Genomic DNA, 16,058 nt, shown 5'->3' with positions numbered 1-16,058 from the left:
AAAAATAATGGAAGAAATACGGTAGCTAATCTGATGGGTGATAGAAGCATGAGGGTGACCAATGATGTACTTCAGAATTGTTTCCAATGTTCTCTTTGTAGAGTCTCCCCTTGCCTTGAGGCAAGATGCTACCAGATGCCAGGGGGTTAATGGGCTTCTTTCCCAGGGAACACGTCCGCATTTCCACACGACCCTTCTGGACTTGGTCTTGGTTCCACCACAGACCAGCTTTATCGTATTGGCCAGGTCGTTTAATCTCACCAAGGCTCACTCAGCATTCTCATCCACAAAATGAGGACAACACAAGCCTTTTTTCTCCCTAATCAGAGAGATTACAGAAAATGCATACCAGACACAAAATAGGCATTCAATAAATTTTAACCATTGTGATACCCAAGTTTCCATAACTAAGAAATGCTCTAATGAGAATTTCAAAAGGTGAACTAAGGTGGGTGGGTGAAGAATCTTTCAGTTTCCTTCAAATTCAGCATTCGCTCCACCTCTACCTGGAGTATAGGTATTTTTAGGAAGGAACATCTTTTGAGAAAAATAAGCTGCAGGAAGCAATCCTAAACCAAAAAGAAACCACATTTATGGGAGGGTAAGGATTTGCCTACGTTTGTGTGCATGACTGCAAGTTTGCAGCCTGTCTCAACCCTTTAAAACAATGGTCTATTCAGAGGCTTCCCTCTTTCTCTTTCGGAATTAGTCACCAGTCTGCTGTTCTCAGTTACAAAAAGGTAATGTCCACTGGGTTCAAGACACATCCAGAAATAATACCAGCGTAGACACCATGGCAATCCTCGGCATCCAAACCGCCCTAGGCACGGCTCTCCCCCACTCTCTCTTCCCCCCCATAAGCACCTTCCCATCCCATCCTCCCACCTCCGTTCTCCCTATTTTCATGCCTGAGCTGTACCCTATCCAGAGAGCTCTACAGTACCCACATGTTCTGCAGGTAGTTTTCAAAAAAAAAATACACTGGACTGAATCCACTTGGAAGGCAGGTTTGTACTTTGCAGAGAGCCATTTATTATTTCTGCTAAGCAGTTCTCAGCTAATAAGGACAGGAAAGTTGAGAAAGCAAAAAAATGTCAAAGGGCGGGGGGGAAATCAAGGAATTCAGTAAAATAAAACAACATTTCCCAACAAATACAAATTTTCTCTGCTCGAAACACCACACCAAAAGGATTCACCTTGAGAAAATTATAAAGTAATGTTTCTTGAACTTAAATGATATAAGGGCTCCTGTTTAAGAGGGAAAATTCTCATGGCTAATCCTCTTACTCTCAAGAATTTCCAGTGGCTTCAATCTAAGAAATATTAATCTAAAATATTAAGTTCCTGCCTATGCTCAGACTAAGTACACAAGTGGTAATCCACTGGTCACTGGCATATCTAAGAGGAAATGTCAGATTAGTCACCAAGAAGGCACATATTTCATATTTAAGACTAATTAAACACCAGCAGCTCTAAAGATTAAACGGCATTTGTCTACAAACATACAAAAGATAAAATTAGGACAGAAAATACACAACTGGAGAATAAATATCTAAGAATATCAAATATCACATCTGAAAACTCCATTAAAAGGTTTAATGATGACCAAGCCTACATATAACTACTAAACAAACATTCCATGCATTAAGCTTATGGACCATTTTAAGAATTCACTTTTCCTATAAGCACTATTTGTTTAAGGAGAAAACTCTCTCGTTCACTTCACCTTTTACTAAGTGTACAAATACTATATATGTGTTCATCTGAGTTCACAAATCAGTCTTTAGATAACTCCTCCACAAAACCAAATTTGTTCCCTTCCCCCAGTTTTACTGATATAACTGACATATAATTTGGCTTTCAGAAAAAAAACATCCATCATGATTTTTAGTTCAAAAGGTTGATAAAAAAGGAAGTAAAACTAACACAACATTTTAAATCAACTATACTCCAATAAAAATTAATTTAAAAAAATAAAATTTTAAAAAAGGAAGTACAGTACAGACAATACCTGGGCCCACTGACCAAGGCTGCTTTCACCCTTGAAAACATGAGATCTGGTCTATTAAATCCCTCAAGTATATTCTAAAGAGGAGCCCACACTGTAAGACAGTGAATTTGTATAACCTTTCTGAAGAATAATCCAGCAATATCTACCAAAAAGTTTTTCAACGGGCATAACTTTGATTTAGCAATCCCATTTCTAGGAGTTTCTCTAAGAAGATAATCTGGCATGTGCACAAGGCCATAGCCATCATTTATTCTTTGGGGGAAGGGCAAAAACTGTCAGAATCCTGAATACCTCCTCCCTCCCATAGGGATTGGCTGTCTAAAATTACAGTACTGCTGTACCATGGAGTAATCAAGTAGCCATTAAAAATACAGAGCTACCTATTTATTCATGACATATTAAGTGGAAAAAAAAGCAGGTGAAAGAAAGAGAAGTGAGGGACTTCCCTGGCGGCCCAGTGGTTAAGACTCCACGCTTCCAGTGCAAGGGGCATGGGTTCAATCCCTGGCCAGGGAACTAAGATCTCACATGCCACGTGGCACCGCCAAAAAAAAAAAAAAATTGGAAGAAAGTGAGATGGCATGCCCCCATTAATACTTTAAAATATAGACATAACGGAATAAAATAGGGGATGGGAGACTGGGGCACACACCAAGATTATCTTTGAGAATTAAGGTTTAGAGATCTTTTTTTTTTTCCTTTTCTTACTCATGTATACTTTGGAGCTCACTTCCTACAATACTCACTTCAGAAACACCTTCATCGTACCTCTGTGGCAAGAAGCCTAGATTTTTAAAAAGCCATCTTAAATGTGTTATCTTTTCAATATTTAAAAATCCCAATAATTTAAGTACCTGTTGCTCTTTTCCGTTACACAATGGGTTGCGGACAGTTCTGAATTTCTAAGGGAGAAACCACGCTCTATGCTATGGTCTCTACCACCATGAATCACCACAGACATCACGATGCTCCCTAAGCAACATCAAGGTCAACCCCATCACAGTCACCTGTTATTTTATTTCAGAAATGGAGAAACCATTATTAAATTACTACAGAGATGTCACTGGAACAGTGGGGAACCTTATTTATTTAAGGTCAACAAGCTCTGAAGCATCTAACATAAATATTAAGGCTTCTGAAAACAGCCAGTACCCAGGCTTCAGATGACAATAAAGACTCCTGACTCCTCTGGTTCCTCCTAGCTTGTCGAAGCTACGGCTTAAGGTAATGGAGCATTCCTCAGAACCAAAACAATGTAGGTGCTGTTTCAAGGTAACAGGTAAAAATGCTGTCAGGAAACGGCAGTCGAGGGATGTAGAACAAATTATGTGATTTGCAGATGGGGGAACCTCATTCTGCCAAGAGTCTTGGGAAATCACGACCAGGCGAGTTAAGACTCCAGTTATTCTCTCAGAACGAACAGACACACATAGCAACCAGCCACTAGATGTCATTGTCCTTCAGGGAGTTGGTGGCATGTTGCTTATCCTAGTCAAAAGGAAGTCAAGTGGTCTAGACGACTAATTCCTTAAATGGCATTAATTTAAAATAATCTGACCTTTGACCGGGGTGCTCCACAGTAGCTGACAAAAATAAAAATGAAAACCCACTGGAGACTGGCCGTCTGCCCCCAAAGGCAAGTGGCTGCCCAAAATACAGCATTTTAATGACGGCACTAGAACATGTGGATGACTTTCAGACACAAGAGGGGGGAAAAAAAGGTCCAGCCAAGCAGGAAAGCAGGAACTGCACAAAGTTAACAGCCAAGACCTGCAAGTCATGTCAGTGATCCTGAATCAGGAGACTGTGCTGGTTTCCTTTTAAAATTTATTTAAAACAAAAACAGCATGAAAGAGAGAATTTACTGTTTATTTTAGTAAGGAGTTCAAAGTTCTTGGTCACCTTTAGGATCGCCTTTTTCAACTCTGTGGTTTTTTCACGGTTCATTTGTGGGAAGTGGGGGGAAAAGGAACTGCTGATGAAACAACACATGTATCACAGGCTGCGAATAGTTGGCCAGAGAACGCCGTCCTGCTGAGCCATTCCTGTGTTGGTGCTGAGTGTTATGTTTTAAACTTTAAGGGAAGTAGCTGCCAACATTTTTTAAAAATTGAGAGATGACACATCAAAGCATGGATTTTTAGCTTCTCTTGAAGAAGCAGAAGATGTGGCGGCAGTTCCTGGCCCACCTTCCCAGGCAGCAATGGCAGGGGAGCGGAGCTGCCCCCCGGACCCGCACACAGACACACGCCCCTTAGCAACCCAGCCCACCAAGGCCCCTTGGTTCCAACTGGCTTCCTGCTTGGCCACGAGGAATCTGAATTTACAACTCCAGCTGTAAAAAGCATAGGAGAAGAAAGGGTTTGAGATGGACTAAGAATACCTCAATGGACAGAATCAATTTCATCCGAGAAAAGGGGCCGCAGGACTGCTAAGGCCGCACTCCTTCCACCAAGATAACCGCACAGGCGTACGTGCTAAATGGCTCTCCCAGGAGACGTGCAGAATTGAGCAACCTTTCCTACCCATTCAACTCGATTCCCATGCTCCCTGTACAGACTTCGGGGGCGTCCTGGATCCTCACAATGACTGGGGAAGGAGGGGATCGCTACTCATACGCCATGGACAAGAGCCAGGGATGCTGGATGCCCTGAAATGTATAGCACGGTCCTGTGCAAGGAAGAAGCATCGTTCCTCCCACACAATTTGGTATTCCAGTGGACAGTCACGCGGCTTAAAAAGCTCCAATTTCTGAGCCAAACCCCTAACTCCACTTTACACATGAACACAAAGCATGGACCTGCATGGTTCAATTAATAATATTATGAACACCTTTTCCAAAAATGGGAGTGTTATTTAATAAAGAGAAGAGTGTACCTTGCATTCTTAGTAACATTACCAAGAGCAGCTGACCATTTTGGAACACCACATTATGGAAAACAGGCTTTTTGGGTCACCAGTACTATAGACCTACATCGGCCACAGCCTTCAGCTGCCTCATTCACGGGGTCTATACAAATAGGTAAAAGCATTTATTTCCTTATGTCCTCTATAGTGACTGTGCCTGAGCATTAACTTAATAAAGTATACAATTATAAAATTTATTACTTTCCCTTTATTTTGCCTTTATAATTCAGTTTCAAAACTTTGGTATCTTGGGAGATTATATTATTTACAGATTTTATTTCCTGTTTATACAGTTACATAATATTTGCTATTCAGAGGGAGCAATGGGTCTGCTGAGGTTGAGAATATCTGCCCTAAAACCATTAAAATAATGATGCAATCCCAGAAGCCTTCAAAGCAATCTCTTGGCTTCTGTTGTTTTCTTTTTCTCTCCTACCCTCTTACTCCCACAGATGCCTCACTCTGAGGCTTACCTGTCACCCCCTCTTCCTCCAGAAAGCCCTCCCTGACTACCATATCACCCATCCTTATACTCAAAAGTGGATTTGACTGCCCCTTCTAGGTGCTCCCACAGCCTCAGTGGTTTGCCCTATAATAGAACTTGCTATAGTCGTGTCACTACCTCTTTATTCTTAATTAGCTATTAAGCTCCCAGAGGGTTACGATGCTGTCACAGTTTTATCACCATCACCTAGCACAGTGCTCACTCATTCACTCAAGAACTATTTCTTGAGCACCTACTATGTGCCAGACACTATTACAATGCACTGGGGATACAGTGGTGAACAAGACAGGCGCTGCTCCTCATCTTGTGGTGTCGTCATTCTACTGAGTGACAGATGATAATTAAGGGAACTTTTAAATATAACTGCAGACTCTGATCAGTGCAGAGAAAGATATAAACAGGGTGCTATGACGGAGGAAAGCAAGCAAGACATGGCTTAGATAAGGAGATGGGGAGAGACCTCACTGAGATGACTTAAACTGAGAGATGAAGGAGGCAGAGGTCTTAGCTTAGGCAAAGTCAGGAGAAGACTGTTTTCAACAGGACAAACTGCAAGCGCTAAGGTCGTGAGACTGTTAGGAGTCTGTGGTTCTCAAAAAAATAAAACGAAAGGACACAGAGCAAGTCTAGCTGGTTCAGAAGCCTCAGAGGGAAAGCAGGGTCCAGCAGGCACAAAGTCTGCATTTCCTTTTAAGGGCCATGTGTGCTTGTGTGTCTTCACGCTGGAGGATCAGCTCATGGAGGTTAGGAACCTGGTCTTCTCATCATGCCTGGAGCCCCTCACCCCTGTCTAATACAGTATGTGCTGAATAAAGGCGTCCCTTCCATGGGCCCTACCTTACCCAGTGCAGCTGGCTGTGACTTTGCCATTTATTAGTCACAAAGAGAGCAGGCGTGAGCCCCACGTGCTCACAGATACTCTACATCCTCGGCTATCATCACTAAGTCTCAAGAAAGAGCTTTTTTTAAAAATTAAGTTAGTAAATATTTGAGTGCCTACCATATGTTGTAGGCAAGAGGGATACAGCAACGAGCAAACCTGACACAAATTTCTGCCTGTGAGTTAGTTTACATTCTAGTGGGGGTAGAGAGCTGATAAATAAATTAGAGAGATCATGATAAGTGATGTGGAGAAAAATAAAGCAGAACAGGGGGATGGGGAATGGATTGCAATTTCAATACCACACTGGATATATGTCATGTCTTTCTTCTCCACATCTCAAAGAAGTTCCACACAGATTAGCCTCACAGAAGAATTAGATCATCTCGACACTAGAAGAATTATATCATCATTTGACAGATGGAAAAACAGGCTCAGAGATGCTCAAAAATTTGCTTATGGTCACAAAGCACATCAGCAGTAGAATGAGCATCTCTCTTATATGCCAACTAATAGACAAGATAAATACAATGATAAAAGCTAAAACTTTCTGAGCACTTATCACATGCCAGGCATTGTTCACGTGCTTTTTATGTTTCATTTCATGTAATCCTCACAACAACCTCTTGATGTGGATATTATTATCATTCTCATTTTACAGATGAGGTAACAGAGGCACAAAATAGCTAAGTAACTCACCCAAGATGTCCAGTTAGTGAGTGGTGAAGCTAGCATTCTAAGCTAGGCAGTTCGCTTCCTGAGCTTGTGCTCATAACCAGTACTGTACCTAAAGCCATCCCAGAAAGGGAATGGCTGAGAAAAAAGTAACTCTCAAGACATCTCAGGATGACTACGACCCACCTTTCCTTAGGGTCAGCCCCCTTTCAGCCCTTTACCAAAGACTATATGAAAGCTGGTGTCCAGAGCTAGAGGACTGCAAAACTCATCTTCCCGACCCATTCCACTCAGACACAACCCACGTGGCCGCTCATGAGACCTCGCCATGGAGCTCCATCCCAATACGTACGTGTAGTTTGTTAAGCAGTACTGCGTCTGTCGTGCTGTTGGCTCCTGGCTTAGCAGCTTTCCAGAACTGCTTCTGGGCAGAGTAGCGATTCATGGGACATAGTTTAAAGAGGCAATCTAGAAGTGAAACAAACAAGTAAAAACTGTTACTGAGGAAGTATATACACTCAACCAATGAAAAAAACTTTCCCCTTTTATTTCTAGGCATTATAAATTACATGAAAGTGTAAATGGTAAGTTACAAGGCCCTTTTACAAATCTCTCCTTTGAACTTTAATTCTCACCACCATTATGTGAGGTTAGAAGTGAGGAAAACGAAACTTCTAGAAAGTAAGTCAAATGTCCATTGTCACACAGCCAGTTAGGGGCACAGCTGGGACTCAGAGTCCAAATCCAGAGCTCTCAATGCTGCCCCAGAGTTACCTCCTTTCCTTTATGATGGACAAATTGAAGGGCAGTAGTCTCACTGTATGCAATAGTACATACAAACATTTCTGGATATAAATCCAACTCACTTCAATTCGACTACATTAAAAAAACAAAACAAAAACAGAAGCTTATTTGGAGGCACCTCCTTGGGCAATGATCTCTTGAGTGTTGTTTACCAGATGATTCTCTGGGGAGCAGGAAGAAAATAAATGAACTTGCAGAGACACTCTGTGTCTTCTCCCTCTCTCTCAGTGCATGGTGATGTGCTTCTGTTTAGGAATGCCTGGGGTCATGACTTTTTACATTGTTTTATGTAGTAGAACTAACTCACAAAATGGACTAGTGGCTTCAAAAGATGTCTGCAATGAAATCAAAACACCGAAGAGGGGAGTAATGCAAACCCCACAAACAAGAAAAAGGAAAAATAATGATGATCTAACCAGATGTGAAAAAAAGTCACCCAGATATTAGAAACTGTTTTAAAAAACACTTAAAATGTTGTCTCTAATGATGAACGTTGCCCTTAAAGCACCCATGTGCCTTAAGATATTCACATGATAATATGCTAATCATGATTGAGAGGACACCACATTATTGTTTAATCTTAACCTTTTTCATCAACATATATTTTCCTGCTTGCTTTTATAATGTATACAATCTATTAGTACAGTGACACATGTATATAACTTTTAAACACACACACACACACACACAAACACAGTTTAGGGGTATTTTTGTCAAAATTTTTTGATAGGGATATGCCATGGAAAAAGTTTACAAATAACCGCTCTAAAAAACTAACACTATAATTGATACTCACTGTCTGAAAATTTTACCTTTTGACATACAGGATTTTCAAATGGTATTTGTAGAGTAAAATTAATAAATTTGGAATGAACACCCAGATTTAGAAAAACTGCACCCTGAAAGTAGATCAGAGCAAGCTTTTTTAAAAAACTTAATCTACTAACTGTACACTTATTCTTATCTGTTCACTGAGACATTCCCTGAAAGGACACTGAACAGGTAAATACTGTTTTTGTCTTAGCCAAATAACTACCTCAAAGTAAAACATATTCATTTACTGTCAAGGACGCAGATACTAAGTCTTTCCTCTAATTCAGATCTCCCTTTCTTCTAGTTGGAATCAATGAAATTTTACTAAGTACAGTGCACACAAATACTTGACATTGTTCAGAAAATAATTTTTAATCAATTAACTGTAGAAATAAAAGGTACTTTCCCATTTCTATAACCTCCTTCTTCACTAAATATTTCTACCTAGTCACAATCAGCTACCAGACAAATATAAGATCACTGATATCCATCTTTATCAAGAATATAATCCATCTACTGAAAGTAATTGTTAGTGCACATGAAAGACGCTATCCAGGTTTTTAGAGAACAAAGGACATGGCAGGAAACTGGTTTAAAAGATAGGGCTGCTCTCTCCATCTCTAATGAAACTAACAGGTCATTGTTATTTACTGTATCAGTGGCAACTTCATGACATCACTGAAAGACAAAGTTTTTCTACCACTTTGATATACGTGAACTCTCCATTCACCCTGAGAACAATCACACACAACCATGAGACTACCAGCCAGTGTTAAATGTCCTATCTTTGACACAAGACAGAAGGTGGCATTTACGCAGGACCAGGGTGACTTCCTTGATAATCACAAGACTTAATACCAAAAAACCATTCAAAACACTTAAGTCACTGGCATTAATATCTGATACACAACTTTTTATGGATTAAATGTGGTTAATAAATTTCAATTTTCATCAATAAGAAGACACTGAGAAAAACTATTATTTTTCCCTCCCACACAATTCATATGATGATGGCTAACTGGTATGCATTACCATCCCACCCCACCCCAGCCATAATTTGACTTAAGTTGATTTGAGGATCCGGCTGGATCTATAACGCCAAGGGATTAACATGCACTGGAAAGTACCATTTTACAACTGTTGATGGTACTGTCAGTGGGTATATAACCCACTTAACAAACCAATGGACTACAGACAGGCTCGAATTTCAGATAGCTTTCCATTCACCTCACCAAGATGAGACCGTGAACTGAAGCACTGTCAATCCAACCAAAGCCTTGCTGTAACTTCCACACCAACTATTTTTCTTGGGCAACACAGAGCATTGTACTGGATTAAGCATTTTTACAACCAACTGTCTATGTAAATATGAGATGTTAACATACTAGTAACAGAACCAAATTAGCCTTGCTGATTTTGTCCTGTCTTCCCAGTTGCTTAGCAACTGATTCAAAGTGAAAATTAGATTAAGCAATTCAAATATGATGTTAAAGTAACCTTCTGAAATTTTGCACTTCAGCGGCTCTATATTGCCCTTTGCTATTTGGATGGCACAGCAGGACAAAGTTAAAGTTCTGCTGGATCCCAATACTGTGCTAAGTATAGAGATGCACAAATACAGGGAATCCGGTGGAAGAATTGTACTTATTTGGGGGAAGTATGTATGTGTGTATATATATGTGCATGTACACACACACACTGTGCTTTGATTTTGCCCCAAAGAAATGCCACAAAGATCTCTTATGTGACAAGTGATTTTTCAAGGCTTTTAAAAAATAAACTAAATTAAGCTTTCAAAAAATTACTTTGGAATATTCCTAAGCTTTAGCAGATGCCACACTGGGCTAGCAAAGGAGAAGTGAGCGGAATGGAGGGGCTGGGTTAAGTGTTAAAGGGGACGTGGGCTGGAAACAAGCCATAGCTGATCTTCCATGGTTTAAAGAACATTCCAGGGACTTCCCTGGTGGTGCAGTGTTAAGAATCCTCCTGCCAATGCAGGGGACACGGGTTCGAGTCCTGGTCCGGGAAGATCCCACATGCCGAGGAGCAACTAAGCCCGTGCACCACAACTACTGAGCCTGCATGCTGCAACTACTGAAGCCCGCGAGCCTAGAGCCCGTGCTCCGCAACAAGAGAAGCCACCGCAGGGAGAAGCCCGCACACCACAACAAAGAGTAGCCCCCGCTCGCTGCAACCAGAGAAAGCCCGTGCGCAGCAACGAAGACCCAATGGGGCCGAAAATAAAATAAATAAATAAATAAATTTATAAAAAGTAAATAAAGAGCATTCCAGAACTTGGTTGAAGGGAAAACACTCAACTGCTTAGCAGCTGCGTTAACCATGACCTTAGGACTTGTGCTTGGTTAAGAAAAGACAGGAGGGGACTTCCCTGGTGGCGCAGTGGTTAAGAATCCGCCTGCCAATGCAGGGGACACAGGTTCGTGCCCTGGTCTGGGAAGATCCCACATGCCGCAGAGCAACTAAGCCCGTGAGCCACAACTACTGAGCCTGTGCTCTAGAGCCCGCGAAATACAACTACTGAGCCCACATGCCACAACTACTAAAGGCCTGTGTGCCTAGAGCCCTGCCCTGCAACAAGAGAAGCCACTGTAATGAAAAGCCGGCGCACTGCAACAAAGAGTAGCCCCCGCTTGCCACAACTAGAGAAAGCCGACGCACAGCAACGAAGAACCAACACAGCCAAAAATTAATTAATTAATCTTTAAAAAAAAAGAAAAGACAGGAGCAAGAGGAGCCACAGGTGTGCTTGGAGCCCACCTTAATGGGATCCCCAGCGGGGTGAGAAAGCAAAGAAGCCGACCTCAGAGGAAGCCACACCTCAGGGACTCAGTGAGAGAATAAAGTCTGCCAGAAGAACAGCTGAAACCCCCCATCTCCTTGCTGTCCTCCACACCCTTAGAACTTTGCATTCTAGAATGTGAAGTGCCTGACGGCAGGGACTTGTGTCTGTTCTGTACACTCTGGTAACCCAGCGGCTGGGAGTAGTGGAGCGGCACAAAGATGGTGGTTGTATTAAGGGTTTAAACGTGCTGAAATCCCCAGGTCTCCAGAAGCGACATCAGGTTTGTCCTCCTAAGTCACTTCCAGCTTTGAGCCCCCAGCAGTCTATTCATGAATCCAATGACTACTTATTAAAGTGCCTACTATGTGCTGGGCACAGTACAGGGGGCTGACACTGTAACAGTGAACCCAATGCACACGTTTCTTAGTATAACCCTAGTGACAGCGAAAAGCTAGTCAAATACACAAGTTGAAGTATACAGCAAGTTAAAGGACTATGGAGACGAGAATCATCTATCAGCCCAATACGGCTGGTGTGGAGGAGCAGCACTTTATACGGGGTCATCAGCGAAAGGCATGTCCATGGCTTCTGAGCGGAGAGCTGCAGGGTGAGAAGGAGCCTGGCTTTGATAACAATGAAGAGGCAACGCCTTCCAGGCAGAGGGAACAGCAAGTGCGAAGGCTTCGAGTTGGAAGGAAATCTTCAGGAGGTTAAAAATTAGCAAAGAAGGGCTGGAGGGTAGCGGACGAAGGGAGAGTTGCGGGAGACGTGTCTGGAGAAGCAAGCAGGGGCCACGTGGCGCAGGGGTGTGTGGGTCACGGGGAGGCATTGCTTGTCCTTGTGGGAAGCTACCAAAGGGCTTTAAACAAAGAAGAACCTGGTTTTTGTTTCTACAGGAGCTTTCTTCTTGGTGATGGTACCTCCTAGGAAAGGGAAGGCTGGGAGGGGGTGGATTTAGAGGAGGAGAGGAGAAATCAAGAATCTTATTTTGGCTTTGCTTGGTTTGAGATGCCTATGAAACAACCAAGCTGAAATGTTCAGTGGGCCATTGGTCAACTAGCAGGTTGAAAATATAGGACAGTCAGTAATTTAAGGGGTTAGAGGCAGAAGAAGAGGAAGGATGGGGGTACTGGAGAAGAGGGTTGAGGAAATCAGTACGACAAATGCAATGTAGCGACTCATCTTGGCTAGAGAGATCTAACCAAACCTAGAGAATATGTTAATTGAGACTTACGAAAGCTTGAACTTGATTCATAGTTTTCAGAGGGCAGAATAAAGACCTTTCCTCTCCTTTCCCCCTCCCCCAACAAAAAACTCCAACACAATGAAAATTAAAAACAAAAAAATGTAACTTCATCTTCTGAGAAACTCAAATCCTTCTTTTGGAATAAATGAAGATGGAAAGAGGATGGAGAAGTAGAAATTGAGAGATGGAGGGAGGTATCTACAGTGAGGGTACCAGTGAGAAGCAAGCTTATTTGCCCTGCGGAACCCTGGAAAGGCTCAGGACCCCATGATGACACTGTGCAGGGCATCACTGCCCAACCTGGAGAAGGGACAAAGGGCCCACGGGCGGAGGCCCAGGAGTGATGGGTCATCCCCTCCGCCTGCCACATGGAAGCGTGATGAGGCTTGCAGAGGGAGAGAACACTAGTAAATGCTACAAAAGAGCTGGGCAAATAAGGACAAATGAGATTATTAAGAACTCCAGGGAAAAGCTGTGTACTATTGATAAAATGTAGTATGTGTTTAGCTCAATGGTGAACAATATTTACACAGTCATAAAAATCTAAGACTAACTATTAATTTAGCCAAAAAAAGTAATACAACTTTAATGGGAGGATGGAGGGGGAGCAGGAAAGTGTCAGAAGCCACCGTCATGTATAATAACAGGAAGTGAACAGGTGATATTTAAGATAAATTCATCTACAGATATGAAGAGACACACATCATCTAGAAATACAGTGGGAAATACCAGAATAAAATGTTAAAATGTTTTCAATTGTTGCCTCAAAAAAGTGGGAAAGCGTGAGGTGTCAGACATAAGACCGTAATTTTTATTCTGCATTTTATCAGTATTTGACTGTTTTAAGTTCAATGCACATAAAAGTAACCATTTTCAAATGAACAATTCTGTGGCATTTAGTACATTCCCAACGTTGTACAACCACCACCTCTACCTAGTTCCAAAACATCTTCTTCACTCCCAAGAGTAAACCCGGTATCTATGAAGCAGTTTCCCCTCCAACCCATGTATCAATGAAAATCTTTAACTTTTAAAAATGACCTTTTTATACTAAATCACTGTTCAATATCATAGTGAGATATCACTTTACACTACAGGGTGACAAAAGGCAACAAGCTGCATAATAACAAGGATCAGAGGGGGTGCAGAAACCTTTCTGCACTATTGTTCAGTGTGGCTACAAAGGAATGCACACATAACCTCTAACACATAATTCAGCAATTCTCTGCTGGGCAAACATTCCAAAGAAATCTCTCCCAGGTCGCCAGATCTCGCACTTCCACATGTAGAAGGATGCTCTAGGAAAAAGGGCGATGAGAAGGCACATCTGCTCTTGAGCGCACTGGCCTGGAAGCAACATTAAACTTGAGCTCACAGACCATCAGTGATAACCACTCACATGATCCCCCCACCCCCACGATGCCAGGAGCTAAGAAATGCCCTTCAGTCAAGTGCCCAGGAAGAAGAAATGAGTTTGCTGTGGACCTAAGCAACCCCTGCTGCAGTCTGTCCTCCAGGTTGCCAAGCACCCATTTCACTGTCTCTTACCCCATCCACTGGCTGACGCAGTGGCAGTTAACTAGGCAAACACAGTCCCTCATCGCACAGGATTTGAGCTCTTCTAACCCACCTCACTGACCAAAGAGACGAACAGCCAACAAGCTATCATTTTTTTTTAAATTCCTCATTCAGTGAGTATATATAAATGCAATTTTATATAGGGAGAAATCAAGGGTAGATTTACATGAGCTCAAATATGAAAAATTTAAGTGTTGATCATACATATCTTGGCTTCTTTTTGAAAAAGGTAAGAGGCAACAGAATACAAATTTCAGAAGGAGCAGACAATATGATTAACAAAGAGAAAGGTGAATGTTAATTCCCCATCAAGGGAGTTAAGATTTCAAAGAAGCAATGAAAGGGGAAAACAAAATTGTTGGATTTTGGGCTTCCCTGGTGGCGCAGTGGTTGAGAATCTGCCTGCCAATGCAGGGGACACGGGTTCGAGCCCTGGTCTGGGAAGATCCCACATGCTGCGGAGCAACTAAGCCCGTGCGCCACAACTACTGAGCCCACGCACCTAGAGCCCACGAGCCACAACTACTGAAGCCCGTGCACCTAGAGCCTGTGCTCCGCAACAAGAGAAGCCACCGCAATGAGAAGCCCACACACCGCAATGAAGAGTAGCCCCCACTCACCGCAACTAGAGAAAGCCTGCGTGCAGCAACGAAGACCCAACGCAGCCAAAAATAAAATAAAATAAGTAAAAAAAAAAAAAAAAAAAAAAAAATTGTTGGATTTTAAGGACTTTCCCGACTCAAACTTACTAGACAAACAATTGCACGAGGGTAGAGCTTATCTGCCTTGTGTATCATCCTGTCCCTGGTGCTTTCAGTAAATATGGGATCAATGAATGAGTACTCAATCAATGATTGGGTACTCAAGGTGGAAGAATGCTCTTCAACGGCAGTTCACAAAAGGAAAACCTACTCCTATTTCCAACAAAAGCCTTCCACAAACAAGTAATTAAGTCCAGTTCAGTAAGAGGAAACCAGTACATCACACTGTTGTGTCTGTTGCATGCGAATCACATTTCCCAAGCCAGGACAGAAGAAGCCCTTTGAAGTCCTGTGACATTTTCCAACAGGGACTGCCAAATCAACCTTCCATTACCCGTCTACAGAAAACACAGACATTCTTCCTGAGAGACAAAGGACAACAAGGTAATTTTTTTCCCATTAAGGTGACCAGATGCTTTTTCTGAGTAGAAAACTCAGACTGAGGACTCCCAAGGTTGCTCTCCTGTACCTTTATCATCTTACCTGGTTGCAGGACCATCATTCACAAACACATTAAAAACTAGAAATGTAGGGAGAAACTTCCCTTTTTGACCTACTTTAGCTTGGCCAATTAAATTTTTATTTACCTTTTTGGATATAGATCAGAGAAGTAAAAACTTAGTTGGGAAGGCAAGGACTCTTCCCATTGTGAAAGACAAAAAGAACCAGGAGTTCCTTCTAGAGGCAGCCCCAACACAGGTATCTGCCTTCGCTTGGACAGTTGGAGCCTCTGCCCTGGACTCTGCACCTGGACAGATGGATACAAAGTCCCAGGGCCAGTTCAAGACTGCTCGTGGGAGCGAGGCCGGATGTGTCCACGGGAAATGTCCAGAGCCTGCCTCCCCAAGCACCTGAGTCTGGTTCCCTGCTGACTCTGCGAGTGACTGATAGTCTTTCAACAGTTTCCTCTTGGCTTAGGTCAGTCAGTTTCTGCCGTTTGCAACCAAAAGTCTGAGCTGACCCGTACAGTAATAAAAATGCCAAAAACAATAAGAGACAAGGAATCTGGAAACCCGGGTTCCAGCCCTGGCTCCACCACGCAATAGCCAAGAAGCCACAGCCAGGTTACTAAAGC

The 16,058-nt window shown here is 42.4% G+C and overlaps 1 protein-coding gene across 1 annotated transcript in view; it reads right to left on the bottom strand.

Annotated features, from left to right (window-relative positions):
* Positions 1-16,058, bottom strand: part of ITPR1 (inositol 1,4,5-trisphosphate receptor type 1) — a 320,973-nt gene that overhangs the window by 194,859 nt on the left and 110,056 nt on the right. The window contains 1 exon segment of the mRNA XM_036868683.1: positions 7,331-7,446. Coding sequence (XP_036724578.1) covers positions 7,331-7,446 — 116 coding nt within the window.

Source organism: Balaenoptera musculus, chromosome 11 (assembly GCF_009873245.2).
Source record: "Balaenoptera musculus isolate JJ_BM4_2016_0621 chromosome 11, mBalMus1.pri.v3, whole genome shotgun sequence".
Taxonomy (NCBI): domain Eukaryota; kingdom Metazoa; phylum Chordata; class Mammalia; order Artiodactyla; family Balaenopteridae; genus Balaenoptera; species Balaenoptera musculus.
The sequence above is the reverse complement of the archived record's forward strand: the minus strand, read 5'-3'. Positions and strand labels throughout refer to the sequence as shown.